The sequence below is a fragment of the Trichomycterus rosablanca genome, chromosome 13 (genome assembly GCF_030014385.1).
Source record: "Trichomycterus rosablanca isolate fTriRos1 chromosome 13, fTriRos1.hap1, whole genome shotgun sequence".
In the NCBI taxonomy this organism is placed as follows: Eukaryota; Metazoa; Chordata; class Actinopteri; order Siluriformes; family Trichomycteridae; genus Trichomycterus; species Trichomycterus rosablanca.
In genome coordinates, this window is record NC_086000.1 from 20997159 (window position 1) to 21011201 (window position 14043).

Genomic DNA, 14043 nt, shown 5'->3' on the forward strand with positions numbered 1-14043 from the left:
GAGCTTATAATAACTGCTAAGTTGGCAGGATACACTGTTTGCACTTTCTCAGAGGTCCAGGCAACCCTTGAGCTTGTATGTGAGAATATCCTCATCTTGTTGTTTAAACAGTAACCAGCTGCTTTTTTCTTCTGACTCCATGCCAGCGAGGTGAATCTGAGAGCAGGATTGTGTATTATTGATTGGCCTGTATGAACTCACTCTCAGTAAGTACTGCAGGTGGCACGTCTGCACATGTTCTGCATATGCATATAGCTGAACTTTAATTACACTTCTTGGAAGGAAGTTTGCGTCATATACATATCTGCACATAAACAACTCCCAAATTCTCCTCTACAACATGCCTATATTTTAACCACATATAGCAGATATTATGAATTGTGCAACAGCACTGGTTTAGCAGTTTCTCTAGATTATTTAGACATAGACAAAATGTGTATATAATTACAATATGTGGAGTCAGTAGGCCACTTCATCTCACTCCATATCACACAATAGCTCTAGAATTATTGCCAAGAAAACATGGCTTTGGGGTTAATTAACTTGATGACTAAATTTAGGTAATGTGGTGGGGGAGAGACAGGTAATAAACCAATTTAAATAAAAAAAAAAAAACAATTTCAGGTTGGATCCAGAGTTAAAATCTCCAGTGGTGCTATCTGTCATTCAGGCATCTATATACAATCATAATTGGGTGTGTTAGTGCATTACGCCCAGTAATTCTGGGGAAAGCAGAACCACCATTAGCCTGACCAGAATAGAGCTATAGAGAATAGGATAAAATATGCTTTCAGTGCATATATCCATGTATGTACATACTGTCTTTTCAACCAAGGAGAGCTGCAAGTTATTAAGTGACATGTGCACTGTTTGTGTCAGCTGCTTCTTTTTACCTGCCAGAGGTGAAGCCTTACGTGTGTAGAGAGACACAATAATATTCTGTGATCATCCATCTCATCTCATGTTGGATGACTGGCAGATCAACAGCACAGATGAGATTTAAACTGGAGATCTGAGATATGACAGGCTATGCATTGGACCACTGCACAACATGAGCACCTGATAGGGATGATAAAGACAAAAGTTGTTGACCATAAATAAAGGCAACGGCTATAGACAGTACTAAACACCTAAAATTGGCACATTCACTGCAAGGACAACAATTTAGAAGTTAACACGAACAGAGTTGGGATAAACCTGCTTGAAAGAGGGCTTCTGTGTATTTTCACACATTAAGGAAGATTATTAAGGCGGGCAGGGATCACAGAGATTTGCAAAAGATGATTACATTTTAGAGTAACAAAGTCTTCTAATCTTCCACTTAATGCCACCCCTTCTGCCAACAAACCATTTGAAAGTCATCCCAAAAGTTAAAACTTTTATCCAACCTAAAAGGTAGATCACTGGATGGATGGTTATCTATAAACCCCATTTTAGGGAAATGGAAGTTGGGAAATGTAGTAAAATGCAATGAAAATGAGTAACCTATGATTTGTTAATTGTCCTAAATCCTTAACTGACAAACGTAGAAAGATAAAATTATTTTCACTGATCAAGATCATAATATTTTGTAAATAAAAACACAATTAGAATTTGATGCCAGCCACCCACACAAAATAAAATTGGGACACGGGCATGTTTAGCACTGTGAGACAATATTGTACATCCCAGGAAAAGACATCACCTTAATAACAGCTTGTGTCTATTTATATGCATCTAATATATGTTTTAGTGTCAATGGTACCTTCACACATGGGCAGGTCACTCATGCCATGTGATCTGATGCTTCCCATACCATGACAGATATTGGCTTTAACACCTGGTAACTATGACCGTTTCCAACTTTTCTGGAAATTTGTACACCGAACTAAAAATGTATAGACCAACACCAAATTAACAAAAAGTAACCTGGCCTGCAGGGAAAACACTGATATTTGGCACTTATCCCCAAACTGACCTCTATTATAAAACATGACTTATACTTGTGTTTAAAATTATATGTACATTTTGCATTAATTACTATAGGCTTCCCAAACTTTAATTCCTCCCAGATTTATTTGCCACAAAAACTCTGAACTAAAAGGAAAAAAAAAATTCCACATAAAGATTTAAAAGTATTTTTTTAAATACAGGTGCTGGGGCGTACAGTTAACAGAATTTGTTTTAAAATAAAATAATTTGTTAATGTACATACAGTTCTCTGCATTTGGTCACACAGTAAACAAAAAAAATCTACACAATGCATACAATCAAGACAGTGCGCCTATGGGACAAACAAATTAATCACCAGTAAATAACCATCTTTATAAAAGTTACAAATATGTATACAATAGAATATACACATCACAAATTATTTCTCAATAAACCACTGTCATCCCTAAAAAGCATTATAAAACAGCAGCCTTATATACGTTATTTTACCACCAGGGCATCATTTTCTTACAGAGTAGTTTGTGCTTGAGAGTCCCAGAGACTGCATACTTATACAGTGTTACAGACGTTTAGACAAAAATGTACTGGTTTATCTGATTCATCTGCCAGTCACCAGTACATAATTGTAGTTCTCCCCACCAAACAGTTCATGCTTCCAGTCATCACAGCAAGGTATAAAAACACCCTGTAGGAGAAACTCTTTTACACCGCTAGAGGGAAACCATGGGTCGGTCACTGAACAACTTGAAAGTAGTGTAAAATGGCCATAATGTGCTGCGGCATGAAGACATAGCCAGTGTACACGGCCATAGCTGCTACAGTAACCAGGAGAGAATCTGATGTATTGTTAAAGAAAGCCATCAATGTACTGCTCATGCAAACATTAAGCTTAAGGTTACTAATTCTACTGAAGTAAATGTAATGTATTCTTTAAATTTAGGTCATTTTTGGAGGAAACACTCACCTACGTCAACTTGCTGATTTATTCTTAAAACAGTGAAAACATAACAGCACTTGGAAAAATCAACATGATCATGTAACCACAACTCAAGAAAACACACTGGAGCTTTTACTTAAAAATCATTTATGATTTGTATGGCTTTCTGTCACTGTTGCTCATTTTAATTCCAAATGAATATGTGCTCTCTGAAATATAATAATCAAATGAAGTATTTAAAAAAAAAAAAGTCAAGGCTGCTATTCTGTCCTAATGTTTTCTCAGCTGTGTTCTCAGTATTGTCCCAGTTCAAGCAGTGTCAGCCAATCAGTGGTTGCAGATTTAAAACAAAATGAATCAGATTCCTATGTGGAGCCAATTGACCCTAAGTAAAACATTTTTAAATGAGAGTTTAACAACATGTTTATATTAGAGTTTAAATCTCAGCTGTGCCACCAACCTGGCCAGACATCCAACAGAAACAACTGGCCTTGGGTGTGGGCAGGCAGTTGGATGAGGGATTCTGCTATCTGCTGCTGCATACTGCCACCCCATCACTGGCTAAGGTCCTATGTGGTGGAGAGACTCTCAAATAGATTAGCATGACTCCCTGTATGCAATATAGCTGCAGGAGTGCACACTGCGGGCCACTGCAAAAGCAGCAGCTGGCTACAACTGCTGAATGTTGGAGAGGGCATGCAACAGTCTGCAGCCATCCTGCAGCCACAGTGCAGTGGTGCAAGCAGCAGAGGATTGCAATAATCATGGGGGAATTGGAAAAGCATAAAAACTGTTCTGATTATTTTACAATTTTGTTTTTAAATTGAGCAAACAAACTTTTTGTGAGCAAATGGTTCCAAAGTTGGAATACAACACTTGAAATTATGCTGTACAAAGTTGGAAGTTAGTTTTCTACTGATAAGAAACAAGGGGTAATTTATTATCTTGTTCTAATGTCAAGATAAAAGCTGCACTGCCTCTAACAGTTCTAAAAATTCTTGACTATTTACCAGCTGTGCAAAGGTCACATGGTAAAAGGCTACTTTAACATTTTACAGCCAATTATGTACATGACAAAGTGCATAGCTTTGTAGACGCACTGGCAAATTTATCCCACGCAATTTCTTAATTTGGTTGCCAAAAGCTCTACAGAGAAGGATTAGTTTTATATTCAGAGGATGGGAAAAATAATTATATCCAGCCAGGGTTTGAGACAGTTCCAGACCAGGATAAAAACATTACATTAGAAACTAGTGTGTCTTCTTAACCATAGCAGAGAACCCTTTAAAATGAACACCTTTTATTACCGTGGGCAGTTTCTTTTAAATCTGTTATCTTCCCAAAACAGTTCAAACTTTAGCCCAATAATCAATTTATTCAGTGTCTGAGTTACCACTGCCCTTAAGCCGTGTTTTGTCACACATGTAGTTGCATGTGTGACAAAACACAGCTTAAGGGCAGTGGTAACTCCGTGGTTACGGTAATGGACTAGTAATCAAAAGGTCACTGGTTCAAGGCCCACCACTGCCAGGTTGCCACTGCTGGGAACTTGAGCAAGGCTCTTAACCTTCAATTAATAAATCACCCAAATACTGGATTACCTAAAACAGTAGTGACTGGTCCTTGCTGATAGGTGGGAAGAGAAGCGTGACTCCCCATACTCGATAAAGATCTATGAGAACCCTCACTGCTGCAAGGTAAACAGGAAGCGACCAGCTATAACTGTGTGTGTTTGGGCAATAAGGCATCCTGATTCTAAAGCTGGGTAAAGCAGGAGGTAGAGGATTTGCACACAGAAATTGTAAAAGACAAAAAAAATAATTGTCACCATGTCATAACACGCACTGTGAAATAAAAATTCCACATACAACTAATCTGGTAAAATTAAAAGGTATAAATGACAAACTGTTTACTCATCTCAGACATTTTACAGAAATTTTACTGTACTCTGAAATGTATGTAGTATAATATTTATCTACTTTTTATGCTGCAAATGCTGTGCTACCACTTCAGAAGGCATAGATTGGATGTCATTTTTAGTGAGTTTGTTCTTGCCCTACTAAGTCTCTGTTCCAACCTTTAAGCCAAATTATTTACAGATTCCCCAGACATTTAAGTCAGTCTCTGCAAGACTAGTGTGTATATATATTGTGTATATATATTTTATATACAGTGTATCACAAAAGTGAGTACACCCCTCACATTTCTGCAAATATTTTATTATATCTTTTCATGGGACAACACTATAGAAATAAAACTTGGATATAACTTAGAGTAGTCAGTGTACAACTTGTATAGCAGTGTAGATTTACTGTCTTCTGAAAATAACTCAACACACAGCCATTAATGTCTAAATAGCTGGCAACATAAGTGAGTACACCCCACAGTGAACATGTCCAAATTGTGCCCAAAGTGTCAATATTTTGTGTGACCACCATTATTATCCAGCACTGCCTTAACCCTCCTGGGCATGGAATTCACCAGAGCTGCACAGGTTGCTACTGGAATCCTCTTCCACTCCTCCATGATGACATCACGGAGCTGGTGGATGTTAGACACCTTGAACTCCTCCACCTTCCACTTGAGGATGCGCCACAGGTGCTCAATTGGGTTTAGTCCATCACCTTTACCTTCAGCTTCCTCAGCAAGGCAGTTGTCATCTTGGAGGTTGTGTTTGGGGTCGTTATCCTGTTGGAAAACTGCCATGAGGCCCAGTTTTCGAGGGGAGGGGAATGTTTCAGAATGTCGCAGTACATGTTGGAATTCATGTTTCCCTCAATGAACTGCAGCTCCCCAGTGCCAGCAACACTCATGCAGCCCAAGACCATGATGCTACCACCACCATGCTTGACTGTAGGCAAGATACAGTTGTCTTGGTACTTCTCACCAGGGCGCCGCCACACATGCTGGACACCATCTGAGCCAAACAAGTTTATCTTGGTCTCGTCAGACCACAGGGCATTCCAGTAATCCATGTTCTTGGACTGCTTGTCTTCAGCAAACTGTTTGCGGGCTTTCTTGTGCGTCAGCTTCCTTCTGGGATGACGACCATGCAGACCGAGTTGATGCAGTGTGCGGTGTATGGTCTGAGCACTGACAGGCTGACCTCCCACGTCTTTAACCTCTGCAGCAATGCTGGCAGCACTCATGTGTCTATTTTTTAAAGCCAACCTCTGGATATGACGCCGAACACGTGGACTCAACTTCTTTGGTCGACCCTGGCGAAGCCTGTTCCGAGTGGAACCTGTCCTGGAAAACCGCTGTATGACCTTGGCCACCATGCTGTAGCTCAGTTTCAGGGTGTTAGCAATCTTCTTATAGCCTAGGCCATCTTTGTGGAGAGCAACAATTCTATTTCTCACATCCTCAGAGAGTTCTTTGCCATGAGGTGCCATGTTGAATATCCAGTGGCCAGTATGAGAGAATTGTACCCAAAACACCAAGTTTAACAGCCCTGCTCTCCATTTACACCTGGGACCTTGACACATGACACCAGGGAGGGACAACGACACATTTGGGCATAATATGGACATGTTCACTGTGGGGTGTACTCACTTATGTTGCCAGCTATTTAGACATTAATGGCTGTGTGTTGAGTTATTTTCAGAAGACAGTAAATCTACACTGCTATACAAGCTGTACACTGACTACTCTAAGTTATATCCAAGTTTCATGTCTATAGTGTTGTCCCATGAAAAGATATAATGAAATATTTGCAGAAATGTGAGGGGTGTACTCACTTTTGTGATACACTGTATATATATACACTGCCTGGCCAAAAAGCAAATAGGTAAGAGCCTCCCATTGGATAATTACTGCATGGGTGATTATGTTTCAGCTGGCAACAAGTTATTTAACCCTAACTGATGCAGTGAGTAGCTTCTCATTTGTTAAACAACCATATCGAAAGACACATCCTGTGGTCGTGGAAAAGATGTTAATCTGTTTCAGAAGGGTCAAATTATTGGCATGCATCAAGCAGAGAAAACTGAAATGACTAAAATCGGGTTAAGAACTGTCCAACGCATTATTAAAAAGTGAAAGGACAGTGGGGAAACATCATCTTCGAGGAAGGAATGTGGTCGGAAAAAAATCTTGAATGATCGTGATCGGCGATCACTTAAACGTTTGGTGAAATCAAATCGTAGAAAAACTACAGTAAATATGTAGGATATGTTTAATAGTGAAAGTAAGAGCATTTCCACACACACAATGCGAAAGGAACTCAAGGGATTGGGACTAAACAGCTGTGTAGCCTTAAGAAAACCACTTGTCAGTGAGGCTAACCGGCAAAAATGGCTTCAATTTGCTAGGGAGCATAAAGATTAGATTCTGGAGCAATGGAAGGTCATGTTGTCTGATGAGTCCAGATTTACCCTGTTCCAGAGTGATGGGCGCATCAGGGTAAGAAGAGAAGCGGCTGAAGTGATGCACCCATCATGCCTAGTGCCTACCGTACGAGCCTGTGTGGGCAGTGCTATGATCTGGGGTTGCTGCAGTTGGTCAGGTCTAGGTTCAGCAACGTTATGTACCCAAAGAATGAGGTCAGCTGACTACCTGAATATACTGAACGACCAGGTTATTCCATCAATGGATTTTCTCTTCCCTGATGGCACAGGCATATTCCAAGATGACAATGCCAGAATTCATTCGGCTCAAATTGTGAAAGAGTGGTTCAGGGAGCATGAGACATCATTTTCACACATGGATTGGCCACCACAGAGTCCAGACCTGAACCCCATTGAGAATCTTTGGGATGTGCTGGAGAAGACTTTGCACAGTGGTCCAAATCTCCCATCATCAATACAAGATCTTGGGGAAAAATTAATGCAACTCTGGACAGAAATAAATGTTGTGACATTGCAGAAGCTTGTGGAAACGATGCCACAGTGAATGCATGCCGTAATCAAAGCTAAAGGCGGTCCAACGAAATATTAGAGTGTGTGACCTTTTTTTTGGCCAGGCAGTGTATATAAATGTTTAGACAAACCACTAGGGAGGTTGTGTTAATGCAGGTAAGTAACAGGATTAATTACTATAGAATGACTGTATAGAATTTATAGACTGTATAGAATACATTGTTTTTCAATACCCGGGTTAAATATATAAGTGGAAAGAGGCTCAACAAAATTCTATGATGTTATTAGTAGGGCAATAAATAATATGTTGTTACTACACTGCCATATTACATACAGTATTACTATGTGATTTAGGATGTTGAGAACAACCAAGCTGTCAAATACCACTGGTATATAATGTATATCATTGTAAAAAAAAGAGCACATATTCACATAATATGGTCAGTTAAATCATTTATTTATGAGTAACAATTTTACCTCACTGCAAAATAACATTATAAGTTTTTAGTTGCATGTTGTAACAGTAAAAAATCTGATTGCCTACTAGTTTTTTTCCATAGTCAGATTACTGAAATGCATACAAACTTAATACTTATTTTATAGCCATAATATAATTTCTTTCTGTTGTTAATCGTGTGCTTCAGTGTACACTAACATCTTTAGGTAATAAAACCTCAGATTCTGAACAATAGCTTTAGCTAGCTAACGCTTCTATCGAATCTTAAACCAGTATTGTACATTTTATAATGGAATTCTGAAAATCAGATTTATAAAGTAAACACATCTATTAGTGACACAAAGTCACTAATTATTAATAGTAAAATAAATGTTGATTACTTTGCTAACTTGTTGCACAAGAAGCTAGCACACTAGCTAGTCAGGGCATTTCCGAATGCCTGTTTTATCTAGAACATTAAACAGAGATCACAATTAATAAAAAAGGATACTGAAGACATGTCGCTCCCACGGCTCCAGCATGTAGAGCGCAGTAACAAGCAGGTACTGATAATAAAACGATGAAATTTGTTTCCACGCATCTCCGAACGCCATATTTAACTGATCCCGTTTCTCTCTGGCTTCACCTCTCCGCTCCCTTCCGCTACTCTACACCGCTGATGAGTGGATAGAGCCTGTGACGTCATGATGAGCTGAGCGTTTTATGCTAACACCATGTAGTGAATGAAATGCTAGTGTTAAAAATTCACTTTATACTGCTCAGACTGACATTATTATACATTAATGTTCTAATAAATAATAAAAAAACACCTGTCATCTTTTATACCTGTCATGTTACTGTGAAGTGATTTAGAGATTAATCTTTATTTTACTGATGTTAGATAAAATGCTAAATACATGTTTATGTACAATGTATAACGAAGTAAAATAGTTTAAATCATGTTTTCTTATTTATTTACAGCACCTATGTGTTTTATAATTTCTTAAATTGTACATAAAACAGAAAATATGTATTTATTAGCATAACCCAATATTATACTTTAAGAGTATTGACACCTTACAAAGAGTCTTTTGACTAAATAGGCATAAATTCTCACAGACACATCTTGTGGAATGCAGCAAGAAGGTCCTGGGTTCGATCCCCAGGTGGGGTGATCCGGGTCCTTTCTGTATGGAGTTACATGTTCTCCCTGTGTCTGTGTGGGTTTACTCCGGGTGCTCCGGTTTCCTCCCACAGTCCAAAGACATGCAAGTGAGGTGTATTGGAGACACTAAATTGTCCATGACTGTGTTCGATATAACCTTGTGAACTAATGAACCTTGTGTTATGAGTAAATACCGTTTCCTGTCATGAATGTAACCAAAAGTGTAAAACATGACGTTAAAATCCTAATAAACAAACTTGTGGAATACCTTCTCAGAAGAGTTGAGACTTTTATGGTCACTGACGATGAAATAGTTACTGAAAATGAATGAATAAATAAATAACCTCACCATAAAATGCTATAAAAGTCTCAAAAATATTTATTTAAACAATGCAGAAAACAATGAACTTAAGTTTGTGTGAAAAAACAATCTTGTACATGTTACAGCTAATGACAAAATGTCTGTTCTGCATCACTTCAGTAAAAATAAAAAGGAGCATTACACATTTCTTAAAACTATGAAAACAAAATAATTTGTACACTATTTTACATTATTGTGCATGAGTACACAAGGCAATTAATAACCATTTCCCAATAAATGGGAATTTGAATTTGAGAATTCCCAATGACTGGGTGATCTCCTCAGCAATAGCTTGCTAGGATGTTGAAGAAGTGATAAACCTCATCTTTATCATATACAGCCACTTCAGTAGAGCACTCTGTACAAGTAACAGGATGATAAATCTCTTGCTCATCCATCCCACCCAGTCTGGAGTCAGTCAGGCCTGTCTCTGCCTCTGATTCTGCCTCAGTTTTAGTCCCCATTTCTGTTGTTGTGGCTGTAGAGCCATGGCGACTTTTCTTTCGGCGCTGGTTTCTTTGTTTTGCTTTGTACCTCAGCACTTCAGTCTTATTCACAGTGCAGTTCATCACAAACATGGCCCGATACTGTCCCCTATACTTTACATGTCTGTGTACAAAAAGAAGAAATCAATAGTCAGAAGAAACACAGGTACATATCAAATGGCCAACAGTTTAGACACCCCTTTTAATTTGTGGATTTATCAAAAGACAGGTGAAAATGACTTAAAACCCAGCATGAAGCACTTTATTAAAATGCTGGTTCAACACAAGATTTCAGAACAACTTTACCACACCATGGTATAGCTTTTACAAGTTCCTAGAAAAGTATTAGAGGAAGAGAACACCACTGGCATAGAAAAGAACTGTCTTATACCAAGTAAACAAATGTTTTTATTTTATTTTTATTATACACATATCTGTTACAGCTGGTGCCTGTGAAAGCGGTAACGTGGTTTAATTTTCACCCTCATCAAACCATTTACTGACCACTGATGGCCTATAAATGGAAACATTGCACTCCTAAAAAACATCTTAAGAATAGAAATTGTAGAGACCTCATATTAAACTTCTGGACTGGACTGGTTTTGTTAGTTTCAGTGAAAATGCTAAAGATTCAAATCACTTTCTAGATAATTGTACACATTAAACATTGTGGCAACAGGTTGGGAAAGGCACATTTGTAGGTTCAGCATATAATAATAATTATTATTTTTCATTAGATGCTAATAAAGGCCATAATAATAATAAATGATTTGCCAAGTTGTGGTGGAAGACCTAATTACCCAAATCAGTGCACCCTCAAATGCTTTTGTCCGATTTCAAAAACTTGTTACTACTAGACTGTTATATTAGCAAAGCGGGTATGTAATGTTTGTGTCTGCATACTTTTGGACATGGTAGTGGTTGATAAATAGGTTGGTTCTCACCTCTGACAATCTAGACACAGTGTGGTCATACATGCTGGACAATTAAGAACGGCATCACTGTTCGGAAGAGGCTGAGACTGTTTTTTTTTCTGTGCAGATGTTGCTGGCCCTCTCTGACTCCTGTACCTAAATCCAATCAACAATATATATTTAAATAACAGACAACTTATTTCCTTTTACCAATGTTAAGTTTGCTTAGTCTAGAGTATTTAAGCTTAATTCATTCAATTTTGTTTCTGACTTACTCTTTTCTCTTGGCATCAACCCAAGCCTGATCTCGATCATCTTCATCTGGGTCATACAATAGCTCATCATTTGTAGGAATAGTACGCTGCTTTCTTCTCTGGCTCCTAGAAGCACCTACACGAGAACAAAAACTAAAAATAAATACTAACTTATGTAAACAAGCAGCCACGTATTACACCACTTTTACTTACCAGCTTGATCATCATCATCAGAATCCGAGTCAAAGTATATGTCATCATACTGCCGAGAATGCTGACTTCCTGCTACGTTCTGTGTATTGCCAATAATCCTGGACCCCTCATCTACAAATGGAAATAACAAATTTACACTAAACACAACTAGATTAAAACTTTACAGTAGTTGCGCTGGTGTAATGCTAACCTTGTGTGGAAGGAATGTTCCAGCTGCACTCCATAGTTTTAATGGTGCTGCTTAGTTCTGCCTCCATCTCCTTTTCAAACTCATCCCCACTGGATGACTCGCTTTCTCCAGTCAGGTATTCTCGGATGAGCTTTTTCTTCTGATCTGAAGTTCCATTAAGAAGAATATCCAGCTCATCCTCAGAACTAAAAGACAGAATGTCATTGCACTGATTCAAAAGCAGCGTGTCAGCTTATAAACACAATTTAATTTAATAATTTAATAAACAAATTCATTGCATGCTGCAGTTTAATTTGGCATTTTTACAGTACAAAAAATGTCAACCTGGTGACCACGCTCTGTAACATTACTGAGTTGCTGTGGTTCCTAAACACATTCACTTTTCAATAATACCATTGATCATGGGGACAATTCACAAACTGACTAGTTGCAACAGTGACACTGTTACTACTACTACTAGTTACTATTACAGTAACACGCTCTAATACAGCGAGCCCTTTAGAACAACCCATTATTTTACTGTGTTTGACATTAAACTTGTAAACTAATGAATCTTGTGTAATGAGTAATTACCTGTCCTGTCATAAATGTAACCAAAGTGTGTAAAAACATAACATTAAAACCCTAATATATAAATAAATAATAAATAAATCTGGTAGGTGGGAGGGGCGACGATTAAACCCAAGTCCCTGGCACTCATTCTGCTTCATGGCACCCACTCTACACCCTTTGCTACTGTTTCAGCCTTTAAATAATAGTGCACCAGCCAACAAAAAATGTTTAGTGGTTGTCCTGCGGCAGCCCTTTTTTACTGTTGGATAGGCTACTACGACGTGCACCTATCTATATACCAACGTTGTACTGCAATACTTACTTAATATTTCTTATGCACCTTGGGCATATTTAATTAATAATTGTGTTTAACAGTAATTTTTAACTGAGTCTTTTATTTACTTAATACTTTTTTCTATTGTACCTTGAGCTGTTGTAATACTTGACTTTCCCTCTGGGATTAATGGGATTAATAAAGTGATCTATCTATCTATCTATCTATCTATCTATCTGTCTATCTATCTATCCGTCTATCTGTCTATCTATCTGTCTATCGGTCTATCTGTCTATCTATCTATCTATCTATCTATCTGTCTATCCGTCTGTCTATCCGTCTATCTATCTATCTATCTATCTATCTATCTATCTATCTATCTATCTATCTAGGTCTATCTATCTATCTATCTAGGTCTATCTATCTATCCGTCTATCCGTCTGTCTGTCTATCTATCTATCTATCTATCTATCTATCTATCTATCTATCTATCCGTCCGTCCGTCCGTCCGTCCGTCCGTCCGTCCGTCCGTCCATCCATCCATCTATCTATCTATACGCTAGAGGTAGTAGGAGAATGCCAGGTACAGTCTCAGGTTATACTGAATGTATGTGTCGCGCTGGTGCTGACTTTATCCTAGAACTAAGACACTTTGCAAATCAATACGAGTTCAGCTATTCTATCTGTAACTATAAAACAGGCCTTTAAAGCTAACCGTGTCTTGGTCTTCGTCCCTAATGTTACAGTAGTGCGAACACCGTGATCTTACATTTTCCTCTATGTCATGTTTCAGGATTAAATCTAATCACCTGCTGGCAGCTCTCTCTTCATCACTTGGTTCTTCAATCTCATATGAATCATAATCTTCTTTTCGATTCATAATTTCTCTGTTTCGAAGAAAAAGAGTTATTTACTAAACAGAGGCAATTCTTCACTATGACTTCAGGAAGTCGTAACCGTCCGGACCGTTTAGTGTTTCCCAGTCACGGTTTACATAGCATGTTTCAAAATAAAAGTGTGTGGCTGATTTAATACAATACTCACAGCTCGATTAAGATTAAAAATTAAAAGCAAGTTATTTGTAAATGCGCATCTTATTTACTTCTTAAGGCTTCTTTTCCTCCAAACTCCTATCCTCCATTCTTATATAAATCTGCAAAACACCTAAACTGATGGTTTACTCTTGTTTACCTATTTTAGGTACGTGTTTAAGCAAAATATGATTTTTTTAATTCTATACACTACTGACATTGCTCCTAAATTCCAAATAAAATCTTGTAATTAAAAAATGAAACCGTGTTTTCAGACATCAAACATTCATTCACTGTCTGTTTTCCCACCGCTTTATCCCGGTCAGGGTCGCGGTGGGTCAAATTCACTGGGCAAAAAGTAGGAAACACCCGGACAGGTTGCCAGTCCATCGAAAGGCAAACACACACACACACACACACACACACACTTTCACACCTAG

The 14043-nt window shown here is 38.1% G+C and overlaps 2 protein-coding genes across 2 annotated transcripts; both read right to left on the minus strand.

Annotated features, from left to right (window-relative positions):
- Window positions 1–2050: 2050 nt before the first annotated feature.
- sptssa (serine palmitoyltransferase, small subunit A) lies at window positions 2051–8840 on the minus strand. Its single transcript, XM_063007319.1, has 2 exons — window positions 8676–8840; window positions 2051–2768 (listed from the first exon to the last, which is right to left on the minus strand). The coding sequence occupies exons 1-2, from the start codon at window positions 8776–8778 to the stop codon at window positions 2665–2667; spliced, it is 207 nt and encodes a 68-aa protein (XP_062863389.1). The 5' UTR covers window positions 8779–8840; the 3' UTR covers window positions 2051–2664.
- An 850-nt stretch (window positions 8841–9690) lies between these two features.
- eapp (e2f-associated phosphoprotein) lies at window positions 9691–13514 on the minus strand. Its single transcript, XM_063007405.1, has 6 exons — window positions 13382–13514; window positions 11747–11931; window positions 11557–11667; window positions 11365–11479; window positions 11120–11245; window positions 9691–10299 (listed from the first exon to the last, which is right to left on the minus strand). The coding sequence occupies exons 1-6, from the start codon at window positions 13450–13452 to the stop codon at window positions 9972–9974; spliced, it is 936 nt and encodes a 311-aa protein (XP_062863475.1). The 5' UTR covers window positions 13453–13514; the 3' UTR covers window positions 9691–9971.
- Between the last annotated feature and the right edge of the window lie 529 nt (window positions 13515–14043).

Bases quoted from the DNA above. Each gene is read 5' to 3' on its own strand.
- sptssa (XM_063007319.1), bottom strand. From the start codon at position 8,778: ATGGCGTTCGGAGATGCGTGGAAACAAATTTCATCGTTTTATTATCAG. The intron at 2,769-8,675 runs GTATCCTTTTTT...ACAATACATCAG, and splicing joins GTGGGAGCGACATGTCTTCA to ATTCTCTCCTGGTTACTGTA.
- eapp (XM_063007405.1), bottom strand. From the start codon at position 13,452: ATGAATCGAAAAGAAGATTATGATTCATATGAGATTGAAGAACCAAGT. The intron at 11,480-11,556 runs GTAAGTAAAAGT...GTTCTCGTGTAG, and splicing joins TGATGATGATGATCAAGCTG to GTGCTTCTAGGAGCCAGAGA. The intron at 10,300-11,119 runs GTGAGAACCAAC...TTTTGTACACAG, and splicing joins CTGTGTCTAGATTGTCAGAG to ACATGTAAAGTATAGGGGAC.